This window comes from Callithrix jacchus, chromosome 16, assembly GCF_049354715.1.
Source record: "Callithrix jacchus isolate 240 chromosome 16, calJac240_pri, whole genome shotgun sequence".
NCBI classification, from domain to species: Eukaryota; Metazoa; Chordata; class Mammalia; order Primates; family Cebidae; genus Callithrix; species Callithrix jacchus.
Window position 1 is genome coordinate 28,500,553 of NC_133517.1, and position 26,314 is coordinate 28,526,866.

General features: G+C 40.8%; 1 protein-coding gene across 3 annotated transcripts in view; it reads left to right on the plus strand.

Annotated features, from left to right (window-relative positions):
* The window catches only part of KCNB2 (potassium voltage-gated channel subfamily B member 2), a 403,291-nt gene extending 377,404 nt beyond the window's left edge, over positions 1 to 25,887 (plus strand). For 2 of the 3 annotated variants that reach the window (XM_078352632.1, XM_035277164.3), the window contains one exon: positions 23,487 to 25,887. In XM_078352632.1, coding sequence (XP_078208758.1) covers positions 23,487 to 25,643 — 2,157 coding nt within the window. In that variant the 3' untranslated portion in view covers positions 25,644 to 25,887. Of the gene's footprint in view, positions 1 to 20,353; positions 21,184 to 23,486 lie in introns of those variants that run through there. The other variant, XM_035277165.3, reaches the window with a different exon arrangement.
* The last annotated feature ends 427 nt before the right edge of the window (positions 25,888 to 26,314 follow it).

Sequence of the window (26,314 nt, forward strand, 5' to 3'; positions counted from 1 at the left end):
ACAGAAAGCAGTAATAAAAGATCAGAAATATAAATGTTAGAACTAAGAAAGGGCTAATAGGACTATAACACAGAACTATGCACAGACAAATAAGTTGTAGATAAGGTATACACGGGGGTATAACAGGTAGATAAGTTGTAGAACTCCTAAGCTAAAGTTATGTCAAAAGAGTGAGAGTTCTGTCCATTTTTACAGAGTGTGGAAGGTAGCCTACCTTCTCTCTTACTGAGTCAAATTATCCAAAGTTCAGCTTGAGAAACATTGGGCCCATGTTACCTTCATATGAACCATCAAAATATAATAATTATTATAATTTAATATAATAATGACTGTTATCATTTTGGGTAGGAATATGGCTTAGTATACACATGCAAACATCAACAAATATTTTATGAATCACCGTTTACCCTTCCTTATATTTTCTCTTCTATTCTACTTTTTTTTAAATGCTGATTATGACTATCAAATTTATTTATAACCCACCAATGGATTGCTAGCCACAATGTGAAAAAAATGCTGTTATGATGAGCCACACATAGGTAATTGCCACCACGTTTTGGTAGGACCTGCTTTTACTAAGAGCTGAATAGTCGAGAGTTGAGGTACAGTACAGTACGTAGTTAAACTTACTGCTGCTTCATATGTAAACACTGGTTTATCTAGACAACAGTATGAGCAGTCCCCAGCACCTTTAACTGATAAACCGCCACTAGAGGAAGTGTTTTAAACTTGGGTTTTTTTAATTTCTTAACATCAGAGAAATTTCTTATTGCTAACCTAACTGTTTTAATCTGTTATTTTGTAGTATTTCCTTTTTTATCTTTCTCCTGCCTTCTGCTGATGTAAGTGATTTTTACAGCTTCTGGGACCACACGTTCTAACTTGTTCTAGGCTACTACTTACAATGCAGGTGTTAATTACCTATTTAACGAATCATAGCTATTTACTTCCAGCAGTAAATACAACTTAGTTTCTCCAAATTAAACTGGTTTTCCTGCTGACTAAGGTTCCAAACCCCTATGACTTTATTCTCCTTTTCAAATGACATTAGGTTTACTTTTGAAAGGAATGTATGAAATGGCTCTGTGACTGTTCTTAGCTCTCTTTCATTAGTCTGGACCTTCTCACTGAATAATACAACCTGGCCATATTCATTTCCTCAGGCTAAGAAAGGTATTGTCTCACAGTTCTGGAAGCTAGAAGTCTAAAACCAAGGTGTGGATAGGGCTGTGCTTCTTCTGAATTGCTAGAAAAGAATCCTTTCCTGTCTCTTTCTAGATTTTGATGATTGTTGACAATCCTTGGCTTGTAGCCATACCATTTCAATGTCTGCCTCTGTTGTTACACGGCTATCTGCCCTCCATGGGCCTCTCTGTGTCTCTGTTGCCTTCTTATAAGAAGGCACTGGTCATTGGATTTAGGGCCCATCCTAATTGAATATGACCTGATCATAACTAATGACATCTGCAAAGACCTTGTTTCCAAATAAGATCACACTCTGAGTTTCTGGATGTACAAGAATTCTAGGGAGATGCTATTGCCTTAGTCCATTCCTGCTGCTATAACAAAATACCTTAGACTATGTAATTTACAAACAACAGAAATTAACTTCTCAGTTCTGAAGGCTAGAAATTCTATGATGAATATTTCAGCAGATTCAGTGTCTGGTAAGGGCCTGCTTTTTGCTTCAAAGATGGGGCATCATTGATGTGTCCTCACATGGTGGAAAAGGCAGGCATGCCCTCTTCAGCCTCTGTTATGAGGGTATGAATTCCAGTCGTAAGTGTGGTCGCTCTCCGTCTTAATCACTTCCCTAAAGGCCCCACTTCTTAATATTATTGCATTGTGGATTAAGTGTCAACAAATGAACTTCAGAGGGACATAAACATTCAGACCATAACACTATTCAACCCAGTATGCTGATTTCCCAAAGGGATCTGTAAACCAAAAAGGATCTGAAACAGGTCTCAATCAGTTTAACAGCTTATTTTGTCAAGGTTAAGGGCATGCCCATGACACAGCCTTAGGAGGGCCTGAGAACAGGTGCCCAAGGTGGTTGGGCTACAGCTTGGTTTTATATGTTTTGGGGAGACATAAGACATGAATCAAACAACATATGTAAGATGTACATTGGTTTTATCTGGAAAGGCAGGACAACCCTGGGGGTGGGGGGTGGGGGGGAGCTTCCAGGTCATAGGTGGATTCAAAGATTTCCTGATTGGCAATTGGTTGAAAGAGTTTGTCTAAAAACCTGGAATCAATAGAAGGGAGAGTCTGGGTTAAGATAAAGGATTGTGGGGAGGAAGGTTCTTATTATGCAGATGAAGTCTTCAGGTAGAAGGCTTCAGAAAGAATAGATTGTAAGTATTTCTTATCAGACTTAGAAAGGTTCCTGACTCCAGCCTGCCTGGTAGCTCATGCCTGAAATCCCAGCACTTTGGGAGGCCTAGGCATGTGGATTACCCGAGGTCAGGAGTTTGAGACTAGCCTGATCAACATGATGAAACCCCATCTCTACTGAAAATACAAAATTAGCTGGGTGTGGTGGCACATGCCTGTAATCCCAGCTACTTGAGAGGCTGAGGCAGGAGAATAACTGAACCCAGAAGGTGGAGGTTGCAGTGAGCCAAGATTGCACCATTGCACCCCAGGCTGGACAACAAGAATGAAACTCCTTCTCAAAGAAAGGTACCTGACTCTTAATTAATTCTCTCCTGGGTAAGTAGGGTGGAGGGGAGACCTGGAAATGGAAAGGAATTCTCTACAGAATGCAGATTTTCCCCACAAGAGACTGCTTTGTAGGGCCATTTCAAAAATATGTCAAAGAAATATAGTTTGGGGTGAAATACTTAGATTTGTTTTAGGGCCTACTATCTGTCATGTTGGTATTTTATTGCTACAGTGTCTGCTTTGTCAGTCTTAAAGTTTCTGCTTTAATGTTATATGCTGGTCAGCTGTCCCTGAATTCCAAAGGGTGGAGAGCATAATAAGGCATGTCCAACCCCACTTCCTATCATGGCCTGAACTAGTTTTTCAGGTTAACTTAGGAAAGCCCTTGGCTAAGGAGGGGGTGGTCCATTCAATTGGTTGGGGGACTTAGAATTTTATTTTTTGTTTACAGACTATATATTTATCTCTACCAAACTTAATGAAATCAGTCAGCAACAGGCACAGAAATGGGCTAACTGGCAATTATGTAAGGGAGAAGGCATTGATGTCAAACAGGACTTAATGAGGATAAAGTTCTTCTACCCCTAACATTATATAGTAGCTAATAATTCTGCCCAAAACTCTTTAGTTCATATATTGTAAAATTTAGTTAATTATCATTAAAAATTGGCATTTATACAGAAATGTCTAACTTCCAAAACATCTTCTTATGCATTATATAATTTCAGCACTACAACCTACTAATGTAAAAGTAGTTGTCGTGATTAGCACCAGTCTACGGATGAAGAAACAGGCTCTGTGTCTTGACTGAGGTCATGCAGTTAATTCAGTAATACAGAACCAGGATGAGGGTCAAGTCATCTGACTCAAAATCCAGAATTCTTTCCACTACCAAGTTGAATTGTATTATGTGAAAGTGTTTAAAGCAATGGCTGTCAAGCACAGGGTGGGAGAGAGGTCAGAGTGGAATTAGAGACCTCTACAGCATCACCTCCAAGGCTGTTTTCTATATAACTACACCCACCCACCCACCCCAGAAACTCTAAACAGTGTTGAAAAGCCCCCAGAGCCCCTGAGGATCCACTCCTGCCCCCTAGAACTGAGATAGACTGGTTAAAAGTGTATGGGGGAACCTCCAGTTCTGATTTTTTTTAAGTGGCATGCATTTATGTCTGAGGTCAGTGCCTCTCAAATTTAAATGCACATATGAATCACTTGAGAACCTTGTTAAAATGCAGATTCTGATTCAGTGGGCCTGAGGTGGAGCCTGAGATTCTGCATTTCTAATGTGTTCTAGGTGATGCTGAAGATTGAAGAACCACATATTGAATGGCAAAGCCTTATGTGGCCCTCATAACAGAATCCAGGAGCAGGTCTATGCAGATAATAGAATGTGTCTATGTTATTGCAGAAAATGTCCATATCAGACAGCTATAAAAAGCAGGTCCTCTCTGCCCAGTAAACACCTCCTCAGTCCTTAATAAATACGTAAGTGCTTGGGCCCTTTCACATCATGAGTCCCAGTGGTTGCTGCCCAAACAAGCTAAATAAGACTCTGTAAAAGGCCCTTGTCTGTGATGCTCAGCTTCATGACAGGAAGAAACCTGTCATGCTTGCAACAGAAGAGCCAGTGAGATACTACTGTTCACAGGGCCCTGGAATGCACAGCAGCCTCCCCTAGTGGCAGATGTAAAGTGAACCATGCAAGTTCTCTGCAGTCACGGCTGGATTTGGCTCCCATCTGACTTTTCCTTGGCAGAGTCACTCCATTTCAGCATGACCCTCCATATCTTCTATTTTCTGGCATTGTGTAATGTGGTCTTAATGACACTGACCCCAAAAGTACTTTTCAAAAGAGGTTTACTGCAGAGATTCATTAAAAGGAAAAATGATTGCATTATGGCTTTTGTTTTTTCTTTCCTTCAAGCTGCTGGGACACAATCTTTAGATATGGGGATAATGGTGGAAATAAATCCCTGCAATTCTCTGTTAATGGTGATAGATGAGATGATGAAGCTGGCTAGGTGTCCAAGGAACAAAGCCAGCTTTTAATGGCACTTTAATTCTGGAAATTTAGAAGACTTCCTTGCAGAAATTGGAAGTTGGAGTGGCAGAGAAATAATTCAACAAATGAGCATGCTTCAGGGGACAGCTAGTAAAAATGGGTCCTTATACTAGTCTTCTCCGTGTGATTTCAGAATGTACTTAAGACAAAATTTTATACAAGAAAATAGTTATGGTAAATAATATAGTATTTATTTCATCATTTTCTCGTGTACCAATGAACGTTGGTACAGAGAGAGAACGTTGTTTAAGAGAGAAATGTTTAAACATATGGAGAAAAAACTCAACATCACTGATCATTAAAGAAATGCAAATCAAAACCACAATGAGATAGCATGCTGGCAAGATTGTGGAGAAAAAGAAATGCTTTCACACTGTTGATGGCATGTAAATTAGTTCAACCATTGTGGAAGGCAGTGTGGCGATTCCTCAAAGATCTAGAGGCAGAAATACCACTTAACCCAGCAATCCCATTACTGGGTTTATACACTAAGTAATATAAATCATTCTATTGCAAAAATACATGCATGAGTATGTTCATTGCAGCACTATTCGCAATAGCAAAGACATGGAATCAACCCAAATGCCCATCAATGATGATAGACTGGATAAAGAAAATGTGGTACATATACACCATGGAATAGTATGCACCCATAAAAAGGAACTAGATCATGTCCTTTGCAGGGACATGGATGGAGTTGGAAGCCGTTATCCTCAGCAAACTAACTCAGGAGCAAAAAAGCAAACACCACATTTTCTTACTTATGAGTGGGAGCTGAATGATGAGAACACATGGACACATTTCAGGGAACAACACACACTGGGGCCTCTCGGGGCTGGGGGTTGGGGGAGAGAGAGCATCAGGAAGAATAGCTAAGGGATGCTGGGCTTAATACCTAAGTGATGGGTTGATCTGTGCAGCAAACCACGTTTACTTATGTAACAAACCTGTACATCCTACACATGTAACCAACAACTTAAAAGTTAAAGGAAAAAGAGAATGTTTAAGAAATTTCATAGCCTGAAGTTTTTATTAGAATACTCTTTAACATGAGGAAATATTTTTTCCAGAACACATAAACTTTATTTATCTTGCTCTCAACTTATAAAATCTAGTTAAAATATGTTCACATTTATTATTTCCATTCTATTATTTCTTTTTTTATATCCAACTTTTATTTTAAGTTCAGGGGTACATGTGTAGGATGTGCATGTTTGTTACACAGGTAAACATGTACCATGGTGGTTTGCTGCACAGATCATCCCATCACTTAGATATTAAGCCCAGCATCCATTAGCTTGTCCTAACATAAGAAAATATTATTTGGAAAGATAAATGATGATTTCAGTCAGGGATCACTCTTTTTCTACCTCTGTAAGATAATAGTGGATATTGGTTGGAGCTACTCAATCTTCCTGGTAAATTTTAACATAAATATGCTCAAGTCCTAGATCCTTCCATCTCCGTAGCAAGCAGGGTTGACATTCTGCTTCATATATATTTGTATAATGAATGTATTCCCTTCTTTACCTTTGCTACCGCCATTGCAGTAAAAATGTATTGTCTTGTCTTCATCTACACCCTGCCTCCCACATCAGTGCTATGCATTGCAGTCAGCAATCTTTCTAAAATGCAAATCTGAGCATACCTTTGCCTTGCTTGAATTCCTTGAATGGCTTTTACTGCTTACAGCAGTCTTTAGGCTTTGGCAAGCATCAGAATCACCTGGAGAACTTGTTAAAACACAGATTGCTGGGACATTCCCTGGAGTTTCTCATCCAGGAGGCATGGAGTGGGGCTGAAGAATTAGCCTTTCCCGCAAGTTACCACATAATGCCAGCGCTGCTGGACTGATGCTGTTTTTCTGATAACCACACCTTGAGGAAAATTGGTTTATAGAAGGAAGCCCATCAAACTCTTCATCACTACATCGATTGCCCTTCAGAATTTGTCCATCGCCCAACTCCCGAAAAATGTCTCACCCCTACTCTTTTCTTTATTTTTTTTCTTTCTTTTTAGATGAAGTATTTTTGTGTCACTCTGGCTGGAGTGCAGTGGTGGGATCTCGGCTCACTGCAACCTCCGCCTCCTGGGTTCAAGCGATTCTCCTGCCTCATTGGCGTTACAGGTGCATGCCACAATGCCCGGCTAATTTTTATATTTTTAGTAGAAACAGGGTTTCACTATGTTGGTGAGGCTTGTGTCATCCTGACCACAGATGACCCACCCAACTTAGCCTCACAAAGTTCTGGGATTACAGGTGTGAGCCACCCCACCAGTCCCCCACTCTTTTCTGTGCCTCCACCTGCATTCAACCACACCACACTACTCAATTCTCTGAAAGCAAGGCTCTCACAATTGGTTGTGCAAGTTTTGCACTGCACAAAAGATGGAGGCATCATTCACATTATAATCTCTTGATGGGATCCCTCTGGAATTGACCAGTTTACAGCCTATACCGTTATATGCAGCAGTCCTAAAATAATCACAAACCCCATGCCTCTTTATGGATGTGCCCAGCCACGCAAAAGTACTTGAAATTTTGTGAACAAACCATCATCTTTTGGGATTCAAAGCCTTTGCCCACCATTTTCATCAGTCTGTAATGCCTTTTATCCCTTTTCTGTGTAGAAACCTCCATGCATCTCTTAAGGCCTCCCTCTCAAAAAAGATTTATGATTAGCATTATCCTGAGATCAAAGAAAACACTTTTCCAACAGGAAAGGGAAGAATGTTATAGAATCTGGATAGAGCCATAAATACTCTGGTGTAAAATTTCAAAACACTCCAAGTATTCAAAATGTGTTTTGTCTCCCTCAGCTTTTCATGACTTGTCTTCAATGGGCTAGAAAACTGATAAGGAGAAAAGTGAGGAAACTTCTTTCCACTTTCTTTCTTTTTTTTTTTAGACAGAGTCTTGCTCTGTCACCCAGGCTGGAGTACTGTGGTGCAATCTTGGCTCACTGCAATCTCTGCCTCCTGGGTTCATGCTTCAGCCTCCCAAGTAGCTGGGACTACAGGCACGTGCCACCACACCTGACTAATTTTTTTTTTATTTTTTGGTAGAGACAAGGTTTCACCACATTGGCCAGGCTAGATTCAAACTCCTCACCTCAAGTGATCCACCTGCTTCACCTCCCAAAGTACTGGGGTTATATGCACGAGCCACCTCTACTTTCTTGTTTTGTTCTAGATCTCCACATATCTAAGTTGTTGTATGTACATGTATGTAGTAGTTCAACAAACTATGCTTGTGAATATACATTTGTGAAATGGAATATACAGCATTCTTAAGTTTACATTTTTATGACCTTTTTATTACTCTCCTGTGGGGCTTAAATTTCAATTACATGGATCAGTGATTATATATTTTTTACATACATACATACACATGCACAATCATGTGCCACATGAGACAGTGATACATATATGCCATCATGTGCTGCATAACAATGTTTCCCTCAGTAACAGACTACGTATATGAGTGATCCCATGAAAGATGACAAGATTGTATTTTTTTTAAATTTTTTTATTGCATTTTAGGTTTTGGGGTACATGTGCAGAACATGCAAGACAGTTGCATAGGTACACACATGGCAGTGTGTTTTGCTTCCTTTCTCCCCTTCACCCACATTTGGCATTTCTCCCCAGGCTATCCCTCCCCAGCTCCCCCTCCCGCTGGCCCTCCCCTTTTCCCCCCAATAGACTCCAGTGCTTAGTACTCCCCTCCCTGTGTCCATGTGTTCTCATTTTTCATCACCCGCCTATGAGTGAGAATATGCGGTAACAAGATTGTATTTTTACTGTACCTTTTGTATGTTTAGATATTTTTAGATACACAAATACTTGCCAATATGTTACGATGTCTACAGTATTCAGCACAGTAACATGCCACATGGTGTGTAGCCTAGGAACAATAGGCTAAACCATATAGCCTAGGTGAGTAGTAGGCACTGCCATCTAGGTTTGTGTAAGTGCATGCTATGACTTTTGCACAGCAAAATCATAATGATGCATTTCTGAGAACATATCCTTATTGTTAAGTGACACATGACCATATGTATATATAAACAAATATAGAAAATATGTGTGTATATGTGTATATATGTATATTTTTAATGGATAGCCTATATTATTAATTCTCAGTGGCTTAACCTGTTATTGCATGAACCTGAATCTCCCCAGATCTATCACTTAATTAACTGTGGATTAACTGAAGACTCCAAATTATACTCTGAAAAATATATATATATTATAGGATATGGAATGAATACAGCACTTTTATTTAAGAAAATTTGTTTTGTGATGTGAAGCCCAAGGCCTATATATATAGTCAAAAGCAGGCTTTCCAAAGAATAAGGTTTAAAGAAAAGGCCATTTGCCCAAGATCATGAAAAAAAAGAAAGAGAAAAGAAAGATTACTAAAACGTATAGAGTTTAAAACTAGGGAAAGATAATGCTGTTGATCTTGTAAAGCTATTCTGTTATCTCAAAATAGGCTACTTGTAATATGAATTCTTATTGTTAAAAAAATTCTATAGCTAGTTAAAGCTTTTAGGCTGACTGGGCAACATGGAAGCAATTAAAAATGACAAGAGGTCTGTCTTACTCTTCTTGGATGATTAGGAAACATTTGGTTTCTTCAGGGTGGATTTTCATTTTCTCCAGTTCTGTGAACTTCTCCCTTTCTCTTTCTTTCTGTCTTTTTTTGAAGGTGGGGATTTAGGGGTGTTATTCCTGATTCAAATTGGATTTGCAAAGTGCCTGTTTTGTGTTAGGCACTGCAAGAAATTATATAGAAAGTCAGTAGTCATTACCTACCATAATTCTTTTTTTTTGAGATGGAGTCTCACTCTGTCGCCAGGCTAGAGTGCAGTGGCACAATCTTGGCTCACTGCAACCTCCGCCTCCTGGGTTGAAGCTATTCTCCTGCCTCAGCCTCCTGAGTAGCTGGGACTAAAGGAAAGGTGGCTGATTTTTTATATTTTAGTGGAGATGCGGCTTCATCATGTTGGCCAGGATGGTCTCGATCTCCTGACCTCCGCCCACCTCGGCCTCCCAAAGTGCTGGGATTACAGGTATGAGCCACTGCACCCAGCCACCTACCATAATTCTAAAACCTTAGTTGAGGAAACTGTCATTTCATATGAAATTGTCAAATATTTATTAAAGAAGGTGGTAAGGTTTGATGGGTATAGCAGAACCTGATTAAAATTCTGGCTAACTTAAGCTAAAAGTAGGAAGGAGAAGAGCTTTCTAGAAGATACTACTCAAAGGCAGAAACAGAGGCTCCCCATAATGCAAGTTTACTGTTCCTCCTCCTAGAGCACTACCATTAATTTGACTCCATTCCAAGCTCCTAATGTCCCAGTTTCTCCGTTCAAACTTCCATTTTTCCAGAAGCAAGAAAATCTGATTGGGTGATCCTGGAGCAGGGAGTGGCCCCTGGATCAGCATGCTAAGGGGATGAGGTTGCTATATCAAATATAGGACACCTAGTTAAATTTGAATTTCAGATAAACAGCAAGTTTTTTTTTAATATAAGTATATCTCATACAACAATTTTATTTAAATATAGTTTTATTTCCTAGACCTGGCAACCCTGTACAGAGGCAGCTCTCTGAATGCAGGCAAGGCTGCAAAGGGAGACCTGCTGAGTTAAAGTAAATGCAAAAAGTATCCATTGAAATTTAGAGTATTTGATGAATACAGGGAATAAATGCTACAAGCATCCAGAGGAATGCTTCCCTCAACTTCCCTGAGTTTACTTCAGCTCAGCTACGTGGAAGAGGGGGTATCTTAGAAGATTAGCAGCTATTAAGAAAAGTCCAACCTAGGAAATTCTTGATTCATTTTTACCAAGCAACTGAGAACCTGCTGTTCCTATGTCTCTCCTAAAGAGGTCATGCTCAGGCTGGGCGCGGTGGCTCACGACTGTAACCCCAACACTTTGGGAAGCCAAGGCGGGTGGATCATGAGGTCAAGAGATCAAGACCATTCTGGTCAACATGGTGAAACCCCGTCTCTACTAAAAATACAAAAAATTAGCTGGGCATGGTGGTGCGTGCCTGTAATCCCAGTTACTCAGGAGGCTGAGGCAGGAGAATTGCCCGAACCCAGGAGGCGGAGGTTGCAGTGAGCCAAGATCACGCCATTGCACTCCAGCCTGGGTAACAAGAGCGAAACTCCGTCTCAAAAAAAAAAAAGTCATGCTCATAAATATGTTCTCTGTAGGATATTGAAAGGACCATCATCCAGGCTTTGGGGGTCCCAGAAAGAATTAGGAACTGAGTTCTTCTTATGCCTCAATAAGAATTGATATATGATTTGGGAAGTTCTCAAGTAAGTATAATAATTAACATTTTAGTACTTTATACTTTAAAAAGTACTATAACACACTTTGTTTTATTTGTCCTCAAAACAGTGCTATGTAGGTAAGCAAAACATGTGTTTATGTTCCACACTTTCTATAGGGGAATACTGAATCCCAGAAAAGCTTAGTGTGGTATCCAGAGTCATAAAGCTAACAAGGTATGTCAGAACCAGGATTCAAACTCAGGCCACTTTACTCCATCCATATTACGACCACCCCTCCCCATTAAGTTCTTTAGTGGTAATTTCTGGGATTTTGGTGCACCCATCACCTGAGCAGAGTACACTATACTCAATGTATAGTATTTTATCCCTTACCCTCTTCCCACCCTCCCCTAAGTCATTATAGTCCATTATCTCATTCTTATGCCTTTTGATCCTCATAGCTTAGCTCTCAATCATAAGTGAGAACATACAATATTTAGTTTTCCATTCCTGAGTTACTTCACGTGGAATAATGGTCTCCAGCTCCATCCAATAGCAGTTGCTGCAAATTCCATATTTCATTCTTTTCATGGCTGAGTATATGTCCATGATATGGATATATACCAGATTTTCTTTTTCTTTTTTTTTATTGCATTTTGGTTTGGGGGTATATGTCAAGAACATGCATGATAGTTGCATAGGTACACACATGGCAGTGTGATTTGCTGCCTTCCTCCCCATCACCTATATCTGGCATTTCTCCCCATGCTATCTCTCCCCAACTCCCCACCCTCCACTGTCCCTCCCCTGTTTCCCCCCGACAGACCCCAGTGTGTGATGCTCCCCTCCCTGTGTCCATGTGTTCTCACTGTTCAACACCCACCTATGAGAGAACATGCAGTATTCGATTTTCTGTTCTTGTGTCAGTTTGCTGAGAATGATGGTTTCCAGGTTCATCGATGTCGCTATAAAGGACACGAACTCATCATTTGTTGTGGCTGCATAGTATTCCATGGTGTATATGTGCCACATTTTCCCTATCCAGTCTATCATCAATGGGCATTTGGGTTGTAGACAGTGCCGCAATGAACATTCATCTGCATGTGTCCTTATAGTAGTACAATTTGTAATCCTTTGCACATATACCCAGTAATGGGATTGCTGGGTCAAATGGAATTTCTATTTCTAGGTCCTTGAGGAATCGCCACACTGTCTTCCACAATGGTTGAACTAATTTACACTCTCACCAGCAGTGTAAAATAGTGAGAAATAGTGTTCCTATTTCTCCACATCCTCTCCAGCATCTGTTGTCTCCAGATTTTTTTAATGATTGCCATTCTAACTGGCGTGAGATGGTATCTCAATGTAGTTTTGATTTGTTTTTCTCTAATGACCAGTGATGATGAGCATTTTTTCATATGTTTGTTGGCATCATGTATGTCTTCTTTTGTAAAGTGTCTGTTCATATCCTTTGCTCACTTTTGAATAGGCTTGTTTGTTTTTTTCTTCTAAATCTGTTTTAGTTCTTTGCAGATTCTGGATATCAGCCCTTTGTCAGATGGGTAGATTGCAAAAATTTTTTCCCATTCTGTTGGTTGCCAATTCACTCTAATGACTGTTTCTTTTGCTGTGCAGAAGCTGTGGAGTTTGATTAGGTCCCATTTGTCTATTTTGGCTTTTGTTGCCAATGCTTTTGGTGTTGTGGTCATGAAGTCCTTGCCTATGCCTATGTCCTGAATGGTTTTGCCTAGATTTTCTTCTAGGGTTTTTATGGTGTTAGGTCTTATATTAAAGTCTTTAACCCATCTGGAGTTAATTTTATTGTAAGGTGTCAGGAAGGTGTCAGGAAGGGGTCCAGTTTCTGCTTTCTGCACATAGCTAGCCAGTTTTCCCAACACCATTTATTAAACAGGGAATCCTTTCCCCATTGCTTGTTTTTGTCAGGTTTGTCAAAGATCAGATGGTTGTAGATGTGTGGTGTTGCCTCCGAGGCCTCTGTTCTGTTCCATTTGTCTATATCTCTGTTTTGGTACAGTACCATGCTGTTTTGATTACTGTAGCCTTGTAGTATAGTTTGAAGTCCAATAGTGTGATGCCTTTTGCTTTGTTCTTTTTGCTTAGAATTGACTTGGCTATGCTGGCTCTCTTTTGGTTCCATATGAAGTTTAAGATGGTGTTTTCCAGTTCTGTAAAGAAGGTCATTGGTAGCTTGATGGGGATAGCATTGAATCTGCAAATTACTTTGGGCAGTATGGCCATTTTCATGATATTGATTCTTCCTAACCATGAGCATGGAATGCTTCTCCATCTATTTGTGTCCTCTCTTATTTGTTGAGCGGTGGTTTGTAGATCACCTTGAAGAGGTCCTTTACGCTCCTTGTTAGTTTTATTCCTAGGTATTTTATTCTCTTTGTAGCAATTGTGAATGGCAGTTTGTTCTTGATTTGGCTCTCTTTAAGTCTGTTATTGATGTATAGGAATGCTTGTGATTTTTGCACATAGATTTTATATCCTGAGACTTTGCTGAAGTTGCTTATCAGTTTCAGGAGATTTTGGGCTGAGACAATGGGGTCTTCTAGATATACAATCATGTCATCTGTAAATAGAGACAATTTGACTTCCTCCTTTCCTATTTGAATACTCTTTATTTCTTTTTCTTGCCTGATTGCTCTGGCTAGAGCTTTGAATACTATATTGAATAGGAGTGGTGAGAGAGGGCATCCTTGTCTAGTGCCAGATTTCAAAGGGAATGCTTCTAGTTTTTGCCCATTCAGTATGATATTGGCTGTTGGTTTGTTATAAATGGCTTTTATTATTTTGAGATACATTCCATCTATACCTAGTTTATTGAGGGTTTTTAGCATAAAGGGCTGTTGAATTTTGTCAAAGGCCTTCCCTGTATCAATTGAGAAAATCATGTGGTTTTTGTCTTTGGTTTTGTTTATGTGGTGAATTATATTTATAGACATACATATGTTGAAGCAGCCTTGCATCCCTGGGATGAAGCCTACTTGATCATGGTGGATAAGCTTTTTGATGTGCTGTTGCAATTGGTTTCCCAGTGTTTTATTGAAGATTTTTGCATCTATTCATCCTAGATATTGGCCTGAAGTTTTCTTTTCTTGCTGAGTCTCTGCCAGGTTTTGGTATCAGGATGATGCTAGTCTCAAAAAATGATTTGGGAAGGATTCCCTCTTTTTGGATTGTTTGGAATAGTTTCAGAAGGACAATACCAGCTCCTCTTTATATGTCTGGTAGAATTCGGCTGTGAACCATCTGGACCTGGGCTTTTTTTGGGTGGTAGGCTCTTAATTGCTGACTTAACTTGAGCCCTGGTTATTAGTGTATTCAGGGTTTTGACTTCATCCTGGTTTAGGCTTGGGAGGATGCAAGTGTCCGGGAATTTATCCATTTCTTCCAGGTTTACTAGTTTATGTGCATAGAGTTGTTTGTAATAATCTCTGATGATGGTTTCTATCTCTGTGGAATCTGTGGTGATATACCCTTTATCATTTTTTATTGCATCTATTTGACTATTTTCTCTTTTCTTTTTTATTAATCTGGCTAGTGGTCTGTCTGTTTTCTTGATCTTTTCAAAAAACCAGCTCCTGGATTTATTGATTTTTTTTGAAGGGGTTTTTTTGTGTCTCTGTCTCCTTCAGTTCTGCTCTGATCTTAGTTATTTCTTGTCTTCTGCTAGGTTTTGAGTTTTTTGATCTTGCTCCTCTAGCTCTTCGAATTTTGATGATAGGGCATTAATTTTAGATCTTTCCTTATTTCTCATGTGGGCATTTATTGCTATATATTTTCCTCTAGACATTGCTTTAAATGTGTCGAAGCGATTCTGATACGTTGTATCTTCATTCTCATTGGTTTTGAAGAACATCTTTATTTCTGCCTTCATTTCATTGTTTATCTAGTCAACATTCAAGAGCCAATTGTTCAGTTTCCATGAAGCTGTGTGGTTCTGAGTTAGCTTCTGAATTCTGAGTTCTAACTTGATTGCACTGTGGTCTCAGAGACTGTTTGTTATGATTTCCATTCTTTTGCCTTTGCTGAGGAGTGATTTATTTCCAATTATGACATCAATTTTAGAGTAAGTGTGATGTGGTGCTGAGAAGAATGTATACTCTGTGGATTTGGTGTGGAGAGTTCTGTAAATGTCTCTTAGGTTTGCTTGGTCCAGGTCTGAGTTCAAGTCCTGGATATCCTTGTTAATTTTCTGTCTCATTGATCTGTCTAATATTGACAATGAGGTGTTAAAGTCTCCCACTATTATTGTGTGGGAATCTAAGTCTCTTTATATGTCATTAAGAACTTGCCTTATGTATCTGGGTGCTCCTGTATTGGGTGCATCTATATTTAGGATCGTTAGCTCTTCTTGTTGCATTGATCCTTTTACCATTATGTAATGTCCTTCTTTGTCTCTTTTGATCTTTATTGGTTTAAAGTCTATTTTATCAGAGATGAGAATTGTAACTCCTGCTTTTTTTTTTTTTCTCTCCATTTGGTTGGTAAATCTTCCTGCATCCCTTTATTTTGAGCCTTTGTGTATCCTTGCATGTCAGATGGGTTTCCTAGATACAGCACACTGATGGGTTTTGGCTTTTTATCCAATTTGCCAGTCTTTGTCTTTTGATTGGGGCATTTAGCCCATTTACATTTAGGGTTAATATTGTTGTGTGTGAATTTGATACTGCCATTTTGATGCTAGCTGGCTGTCTTGATTGTTAGTTGATGCAGTTTCTTCATTGTGTCGATGCTCTTTACCATTTGGTATGTTTTTGGAGTGGCTGGTACTGGTTGCTCCTTTCTATGTTTAGTGCTTCTTTCAGGAGCTCTTGTAAAACAGGCCGGGTGGTGATGAAATCTCTGAGTACTTGCTTGTTCATAAAGGATTTTATTTTTCCTTCACTTATAAAGCTTAGTTTGGCTGGATATGAAATTCTGGTTTGAAAGTTCTTTTCTTTAAGGATGTTGAAAGTCCTTTTCTTTAAGGATGGCCCCACTCTCTTCTGGCTTGTAGGGTTTCTGCTGAGAGATCTGCTGTGAGTCTGATGGGCTCCCCTTTGTGGGTAACCCAACCTTTCTCTCTGGCTGCCCTTAGCCTTTTCTCCTTCATTTCAACCCTGGTGAATCTGATGATTATGTGCCTTGGGGTTGCTCTTCTTCAGGAATATCTTTGTGGTGTTCTCTATATTTCCTGGACTTGAATATTGGCCTGCCTTGCTAGGGTGGGGAAGTTTTCCTGGAAAATATCCTGAAGAGTATTTCCCAGCTTGGATTCATTCTCTTCGTCACATTCAGGTACACCTATCAAACGTAGATTAGGTCTTTTCACATAGTCCCATATTTCTTGGAGACTTTATTCATTCCTTTTTACCCCTTTTTCTCTAATCTTGCCTTCTCATTTTATTTCATTGAGTTGATCTTCAAACTCTGACATCCTGTCTTCTGTTTGGTCAGTTCAGCTGTCGAAATTTGTGTATGCTTTGCAAAGTTCTCATGTTGTGTTTTTCAGCTCCATCATTCACTTATATTCCTCTCTAACCTGTTTATTCTCATTATCATTTCATCAAATCTTTTTTCAAAGTTCTTAGTTTCTTTGCATTGGGTTAGAACATATTCTTTTAGCTCAGAGAAGTTTCTTATTACCCACCTTCTGAAGCCTGTTTCTGTTCATTCATCACACTCATTCTTCATCCAGCCTTATTCCCTTGCTGGTGTGGAGTTGTGATCCCTTGTAGGAGGAGAGACATTCTGGTTTTGGGTGTTTTCATCCTTTTTGTGCTAGTTTCTTCCCATCTTTATGGATTTATCCACCTGTCGTCTTTGTAGTTGTTGACTTTCAAGTTGGGTCTCTGGGTGGATGTCCAGTTTGTTAATGATGAAGTTATTTCTTTCTGTTTCTTAGTTTTCCTTCTAATAGTCTGGCCCTTCTGCTGTAGGACTGCTGAAGTCCACTCCAAACCCTGCTTGCCTGGGGATCACTTACAGCGGCTGAAGAACAGTAAGGGTTGCTGCCAGTTTCTTCTTCTGCTATCTTTGTCAAAGAAGGATACCTGCCAGATGTCAGTCTGAGCTCTCCTTTATGAGGTGACTCTCTGGATATATGGGAGTCAGGGAGCTGCTTGAGGAGACAGTCTCTCCTTCATAGGAGCTTAAGTGCTGAGCTGTGAACTCCATTGTTCATTCAGAGCTGTTGGGGAGGTATGTTTAAGTCTGCTGCAGCAGAACTCATAAACCCTCTTTTTTTTTCCCACCCCAGGTGGTCTGTCCCAGGGAGTTAGGGCTTTATTTATGAGTTTCTGTTGTGTTGTTGCCTTTTTACAGCGCTGCCCTGCCCAGCAAGGAGGCAGCCTAGTCACTGTCTGCCTGCAGAGGCTCTGCTGAGCTGCTGTGGGCTTTGCCCAGCTGCTGTGTGAACTTCCCTGCAGTCCTGTTTATATGGGTATAGTTAGAACTGCCTCGGCAATGGCGGCCCACCTCTATAATGGCAGACTCTCTCTATAATGTTGGGCTGCCTCAGCAATGGCGGACTACCTCCGTAGTGTTGGACTGCCTCGGTAATGGCCAACACCCCTCCCCCACAGAACTGGACCATCCCAGGTTCAGCTGTCCTTGCTGTGAAACTCTCAATCCAGAGCATTTCAGATTGCAGTTTTTTTGTGGGGGTGGGACCAGCTGAGCCTGATCACCTGGCTCTCTGCCTCAGACCCCTTTTTTTTTTTTTTTTTTTTTTTTCAGTTGAATGGGCGACTCTGTCTCCCAGGTGTTCCAGTCACCTGTTGAAAATGTGTTGGGATCTGTATAATTTTCCGTGCAGTGACCCACTGCATTGGCTGAAACAGGCGTGCTGAGATTCGTGGCACTTTTTTGCCCAGAAATCTCCTGGCCTGGCTCCCTGTTTCATTCCCCTTTTTTATCAGTCGAATGGGTGACTCTGTCTCCCAGGAGCTCTAATCGCCAACTAAAATGGTGCACAGACCCATGTATTTTGTACAGAGAACCGCCACGCTGGGTTGCCAGCCAAAACAGCCACACCAGCCAAAACAGCCATGCTGGTGACCCATGGGGCTCCTCTGCCTGGGAATCTCCTGGTCTGTGGGCAATAAAAGTCCGTCTGGAAATGCAGCATCCACCCACCCTCTGCACCTTTGCTGGGAGCTGCAATCCTGAGCTGCTCCTAATGGGCCATCTTGGATCCATCCAGTTTAACTCTTTAATAAACATTGGCAAACTAGGTATTTCAATCCTAAGGAAAGAAAAAATTCAATTATCTAGGTTTGTCATGCAAACCATTGCTTAGACTAATGTGTTCCAAAGTGTTAAAAATAAGCACTAAATAGTCCTGGAATTGTATATAACTGGAAGATATACAGTTTAGTTGTTTTGTTATTCTTTCCCAATGCTGGCTAAAGGCATTTTCTAAACACATCTCCAGCACTTCTTACACTTATTACTTTATACACTTGGCAGGATGCTTTCATGTGCATGATCCACTTTGATCCTTAACAACCCTTTGAGGCAGCCAAAGCAAGTATGAGGCATCTCTTTTTGCAGATGAGAGAGCTGAAGCTCAGAGAGGGACCTGGCTTGTGCATGCAGCCAGCGGAGGTATAGCCATGTGTTTGAATTGCTGGTCCTGTACTTCTTTCCACCACAAAACATCCATTATCTTCTAAGGACTAAAACCAACAAGCTGGTTCAATTGAGGCAGGTCTCTGGCTGCTTTACTTTCTCCCATAAACAGAAATCAATCCAACCAACATTGGTACCTACTAATGCAAGTGCTCAAAGCTCTCTTCTGAACTCCCTGTGATCCTGAGAATGTCTGTGTCTAAGTGATAAAATAACGTAATCACCCAAATGATTCAAGAGGGAAAAAATGTTGTATCCAGAAAGAATGTCTATTTTCAGTAACTAAATGCTTATAACATACACAGCACGATATTTTTCAGTCTTCCCTTTTGAAGATTTTACTCATTATATAACAGAATTTTACTTTGGATATTCAACTAAAATGACAGCATCAATTATGACTTGTCCTGGGTTTGGTTGACAGACTGACTGGAATTAGTAAAATGTTTTAGTTTAGACAGAGAATCACCTCTGTGTTAGAGGTTAAATCAACCTTGCAGATGACCTAACCCAAATTTCCAAAAGGAAATCAACCAACATCACGCAGTTAATTGCTTGGAATCTCCACTTCCCTGGCCATATACACACATAATTCTGTTAGAGCTGAAATAGTTCAGTCCCGCCAGCTCTAGAGGTCAGTTGTTGGAGGTGAAAGGGATTAAAAACCTCAGGCAGGTGGGGAATGGTGACTCATGACTGTAATCCCACCACTTTGAGAAGCCAAAGTGGGTGGATCAATTTGAGGCCAGGCATTGGAGACCAGCCTGGCCAACATAGTGTAACCCTGTCTCTACTAAAAACACAAAAATTAGCTGAGCATGGTGGCTTACACCTGTAGTCCCAGCTATTTGGGAGGCTGAGGCACAAGAATCACTTAAGCCTGAGAGGTGTAGGTTGCAATGAGCCAAGATTGTGCCACTGCACTCCAGTCTGTGTGACAGAGCCACACCCTGTCTCAAAACAAACAAAGGAACAAAAAACACCTGGGGCAGTGAGGTTCTAACTTTTGCATGGTTATGGTAAGTGAAGCAATACTCAAGTGTTCCCAGACCAAACCAAGGGTCAGGCTGCTTATTCTCATGGCCCAATAATAAAATGCAGATTAACTGGTAAAGGAGGGAGTTTATTTCTGTAATTGGGTACAGGGAGAAGGCCTGGAAATTATTCCCAGACCAACTCAAAATTACAAAGTTTTCCAGAACTTATATACCTTCTAAACTATATGTCTACATGTAAGTGTGCATTCTTCTACAGACATAAGTGGTTAAATTCTTTTAATCTATAACTAAGATCTGAGTCCTGAAGAGCTTCCTCTGGAGCCTCAGTAAATTTACTTAATCTAAATGGGTCCAGGTGCTGGGGTGATTACTTTTATCTTGTCTCCTGCTAAATCATGGAAGTTTGGAGAGCTCCGTCAGACCCCTGAAAAACTTATTTGTGGAGGCCTAGGGAGTTTCCTTAGCCCCCAATAAAACTTGCTTAATGCTAAACAGACCCTGTTAAGAATTCCTTCATTATTTTTTCATGCTTCAGGGCCCAAGAAAGGCCTGGCAAAACTCTTGGACTTTTGTTCCATTCCAGCCTTTGCATAAGGGCACTGGCTCTTTCAGGTTTTAATATTTAAGTTAACCACTCTGTCAGCACTGAAATAGCTGTTGTGGAGGCCAGCATTAGTGCCATAAGAGCTTGCTACATTAAGTAGTCATGTTTTGAAGTGCATCCTCAAGCTTACCGCAAAATTTCACATTTATTATATTTATCGTGTTTTTTAAATACTCTACAATAAGACAAAAAATGTATTTCGCTTATTGCACCACGTATCACCTTGGTATTTATTGAATAATTTGTCTAAAGTGCTGCCTTTCTGGGAGAACTCCAAGCTTCACAAGATGTTTAGAATAAGTCCTTCCTCTAAATTGAAAGCAAATGGGTTTTGACAAATTGAATTTCAACATGGGACTTCAGTCACCATGGTTCTCTTTAAAATGAATGTGGAATGGCTAAGGCCTCGATTGATTCGTTTTTCCTTTAGTAGTTATTTGTCTTCAAGAATGTGCCCTAAGTCCTGTTGTGCATATGCTAAATTTCCAAGTGTTAAAGTGGACATATTTGTTAAGCTGTGGTCAACTAGACAACAGACTACAGCACAACTCTACCATGTTTTATCATCATTTCCCAAAATTGGCTGCAGAAGTAAAGTGACCTACAGTCTAGCTCTGATTGCGGAATCAAGGACTGAAGGCCCACCTTGGACTTTCCACTTTATTCTTTGCCAGAAGATTGGACTACAATAGAATGGACTCATTTGCATATCTACTTCTCTCCTCTCTTTTTGAAGTGATAAACATCAGTAAAATGCATTCAAAATGAACAAATGAACGGATTAGATATGGAAAATCTAGAGTATGGATTGTCAGTACAAGAAGAATGGCAGTAATCCCAATACTTAAAACGCCCAAAGATGTATTAGCAACAGCATGACCTCCCAGAAAACATCTTGGTTCCTTATGGTAAGAACATAGCAATGGATGGGATATGACCATTGATTTTTTGGGAATATTTTACTAACAGAATATTGTGCATGTTACCCTGCCATTGGCCTCTGAGTGTAGGGATTCGAGGTGAGCATTCCCAACTTGCCTTTACAACCATCTGAATCTATTAGCCAGGGATTTATCCAAACCTTTTCAAGAGAGTTTCTAACTTTAGCCTTCACAGCCTCTTACAGGAGTTAAAGAGAACTTTTGCTTTTCTCTTGTGATTCACTGATCCACATTTTTAAAGGAAATTCTGAAGTACTCTCAAGTAAAAAGTATTTAACCTAGTTCTAAGAAAAAGTAGAAAACACTAATATTAAAAACTGCACTTTCATAACTTTTTATTTACCCTCTACAACACATTCTGAAATGCATTATACTCCGGGTTCACTTGATAGCAATTGAAGGAGGAAAGATGGAAGCTAGAAGAGGATAAAGAAAACAATGAAAGATGTAAAGGGGCCAGGAGCAGTGGCTCCCAGTACTTTGAGAGGCCGAGGCAGGTGGATCACTTGAGCTCAGGAGTATAAGACCAGCCTGGGCAGCAGGGCAAAACCCCATCTCTAATGAAAATACAAAAAATTAGCCAGGCATGGTGGTGCCTACCTGTAGTCCCAGCTACTTAGCTGGCTGAGATCAAGGCCTGAGGGAGAACTGTTTGAGCCCGGGAGGCAGAGGTTAGTGAGCCAGTGAGCTGAGACTGTACCACCACCCTCCAGCGGGGATGACAGAGGAAGACCTCCCCCACCCCCCAAAAAAAATACATAAAGGAGGCATAAGAGGAGAAATGCGGAAATGAAATGAAAGGAGAATAACTCAGAAGTGGAGAAATTTAGAGAGATAAAAAGAAGGAAATGCAGGGAAGAAGTCAGAAGTCCTGATGTAAACTAATTTTTAAACAATCGAATGTGTACTGAGCTGCGTGCTGTCAAAGTGTCTAATCATCGCCCTTTGAAATATTTACTAGATGCTTAATCTCTAAATGAAACAGTCACTATCAGAATATTTTTCTCAGAGCTAAATATGATAACTGAAACCAGTGACACCTCCCAAGGTCACTGGCAAAGGTCAGAAGAAACCAAGCCAGACCTAAACTAGGTAAGAGGTTTCCTACTTCACCAAGAATTGAGTATACTAAATGCACACTTTAACTAAGCAAAGAAGCATTTCCTTTGTGTTACCCTCAACTCTTCATCCTTCTGCTTGCCCCATAAATCTAGAACACGAGGTTTTGGTGAGAAAATCCCCACTTGGGCTGTCTATATCTTGTATGGCTTTACAGATATTCCACATACCTGTTCTTGGTCTTTATCCTTCCAGACTGCAGTCCTGGGTCATTTCATTTATTTAGTGATGTCTGTGTACCATGTAATTTTTATAAGCACTATGAAGTAGTATGATTGTTGCCTTTATTCAACAGATCTGTACTTTGAGACAGAGAGGTTAAATAACTTGCCTAAGGTCACCCAATAAGTGGTAAAGTCAGGGTCAGAGCTCAGACTGACTCTAAAACCCAATCACTAGTCCTCTCCTTACTTCATTCTGAGCTTCCTCTTTCTTTTCCTGTCTGACATCATGCCACCTGGAATGTCAGCCCTTCACTGAAATCATTGGGGATGTTCTTCAAGCTCTTCTTTGTGAAACCTTCCTGCACTGAATGAAGTTAGCATATAATCTTCCTTTTCCACATGATGATGGCCAGAAGTCCACACATCTGAGGACAAAGGCTATACCGACTTGGTTCTGATGTCAGTGTTTGCCACGTGAACAGTATCTGTTCTTAGAAAAAGCAGTGTTGTACTGAGTGCCATGTTCTCTCTCCAAGTGTCGGTCTGAGTTTATGTTTTTAATTGTAGACTGAAATTCCTAGAGATCATCAATTCTGTCTAGCTTATGTGGCATGTAAAACAATTCCCTTAAGAAAACACAAACCATGTGGTTAAGAGAGGAATTACAGATAACTAAGAGAGGAGAGATCCTTACTCCCCCAAAAACTATTCCAGCCATATGTGGGCCCTCATCCAAATCGTGGATGCCCATATACACGTTCCTAAGAACAATGAGCGTGGAGGGGGGAATGGAATTTAAATTTACATTAGGCTTCTAAGTGAAGTATTTGTATTAGTTAGGGAATTTTAAGTGGTAAAATTACCTTCTTATAATCTTGGAAGAACTTGGAGCATTCCATATTAAGTTGAAGAATCCCCAACCCATCTGTCTCCTAGCTGCCTAAGCAACTAAGAGGATTTACTGACTTGGACTTTTCTCTTTTCCAGATCCTGGCCATTGTGTCTATCCTGTTCATCGTGCTTTCCACAATTGCTTTGTCTCTCAACACTCTGCCAGAGCTGCAGGAAACAGACGAATTTGGACAACCTAATGATAATCGCCAATTAGCACACGTGGAGGCTGTGTGTATTGCATGGTTTACCATGGAGTACCTGTTGCGATTCTTGTCCTCACCAAACAAATGGAAGTTCTTTAAAGGTCCACTGAATGTCATTGATTTGCTGGCCATCTTGCCATACTATGTCACCATTTTTCTCACGGAGTCCAACAAGAGTGTGCTGCAGTTCCAAAATGTGAGGCGTGTGGTCCAGATCTTCCGAATCATGCGCATCCTCAGGATCCTGAAACTCGCCCGGCATTCAACAGGCCTGCAGTCTCTGGGTTTCACCCTTAGGCGGAGTTACAACGAACTGGGCTTGTTGATATTGTTTCTGGCCATGGGGATAATGATATTTTCCAGCCTGGTATTTTTTGCTGAGAAGGATGAAGATGCTACCAAGTTCACCAGTATCCCTGCATCATTTTGGTGGGCCACCATCACCATGACCACTGTTGGTTATGGTGACATTTACCCTAAAACGTTACTAGGGAAAATTGTGGGAGGCCTGTGCTGTATTGCTGGGGTTCTGGTTATTGCCCTTCCTATCCCAATTATTGTGAACAATTTTTCTGAGTTTTACAAGGAGCAGAAACGCCAAGAGAAAGCAATTAAAAGGAGGGAGGCTCTTGAGCGGGCCAAAAGGAATGGAAGCATTGTTTCTATGAACTTAAAAGATGCCTTCGCTCGAAGTATGGAACTGATAGATGTGGCTGTCGAGAAGGCTGGAGAGTCCACCAATACGAAGGACTCCGCCGACGATAATCACCTGTCTCCAAGCCGGTGGAAGTGGGCCAGGAAGGCTCTGTCGGAAACAAGCTCCAACAAGTCTTTCGAGAATAAGTACCAGGAGGTTAGCCAAAAAGACTCCCACGAGCAGCTGAATAACATGTCTTCCTCCAGCCCACAGCATCTGAGTGCCCAGAAACTGGAGATGCTATACAATGAAATCACCAAGACACAGCCTCATTCTCATCCAAACCCAGACTGCCAAGAAAAGCCTGAGAGGCCATCTGCTTATGAAGAAGAGATTGAAATGGAAGAAGTGGTGTGTCCACAGGAGCAGCTGGCCGTGGCACAGACTGAGGTCATCGTGGACATGAAGAGCACTTCCAGCATTGACAGCTTTACCAGCTGTGCCACCGACTTCACGGAGACGGAGAAATCACCCCTACCACCGCCTTCCGCCTCTCACTTGCAGATGAAGTTCCCAACCGACTTCCCAGGGACAGAAGAGCACCAAAGAGCTAGGGGCCCCCTGTTTCTAACTCTATCCAAAGAGAAAGGGCCTGCTGCCAGGGATGGCACACTGGAGTATGCCCCAGTCGACATAACTGTGAACCTCGATGCCAGTGGCTCCCAGTGTGGGCCACACAGTCCTTTGCAGTCTGACAATGCCACCGACAGTCCTAAGAGCTCTCTAAAAGGCAGCAACCCACTAAAGTCCAGATCCCTCAAAGTGAACTTTAAGGAAAATAGAGGCAGTGCACCACAGACCCCACCCAGCACAGCCAGGCCACTGCCAGTCACGACAGCTGAGTTTCCGCTCACCACCTCACAGCACATCAGTACCATCCTCTTAGAAGAAACCCCCTCCCAGGGAGACAGACCCTTGCTGGGTGCTGAGGTCTCAGCACCTTGTCAGGGACCTTCCAAAGGGCTGTCCCCCAGGTTTCCCAAGCAGAAACTGTTCCCTTTCTCTTCAAGAGAGAGGAGGAGCTTCACTGAAATAGATACTGGTGACGATGAAGACTTCTTAGAGCTCCCAGGGGCAAGGGAGGAGAAGCAGGTGGACTCCAGCCCAAATTGCTTTGCAGATAAGCCTAGTGATGGGAGAGACCCTTTAAGAGAAGAGGGCAGCATGGGCTCTTCCTCCCCACAGGACACAGGTCACAACTGTAGGCAAGACATTTACCATGCTGTGAGTGATGTCAAAAAGGACAGTAGTCAAGAAGGGTGCAAGATGGAAAACCACTTGTTTGCCCCAGAAATTCATTCCAATCCAGGAGACACAGGTTATTGCCCCACACGTGAAACCAGCATGTGACTAGTTACAAAAGCAATAAATCAAAAAAAAAAACTTGTTTCTTAAAAATGCAGTTAATAACACCAGTGAACTAAAAAAATGGGAAGCCCTCCCCAAAAAAGTACATAAAGTGTTATTTTTGCATGGCATGAACAGTTTAGCTTAAGTACTGTTTAAATAAAGAATCAAGACTGCATTTTGTAACAAACCAACAAAATGACTGAAGAACAGTGAACAAATAAAAAGAGCTCTATTAGGAACCAGTATTCTGCAATGTCTGACATTTTTGATCCTTTCATTTCAAAGTGTAGGCCAATTTTCAAGTGTTAACTTTTATGTTACGATAAAGTTTAGAATTTTCACATGAAAGGATGAAATGTCATTGCATGCATTCATAATTATGAGGAATAAGGTACTGTGAGCTTGCAAAATGCATAACTTTATAAATATTGAGGCCTGGATGCGAAAGGTCACGAACACATGGAAACAAGTTTCTGAAACACAGGTATTTCCTTCACAGCTACTGCCTGGAGGAGCTGTACAGACTTCCTGTTGCAAAATTGCAACCTCTCCTTAAACCATCTTGCATATCTTGCTTTGAGTTATGAGCTCTTAGAAGCACATTTGTTTAAAGGAATACAGTATTTTTATTTACTTGTGGTATAGTTCATAGAGTACATTTTACTTTTTTC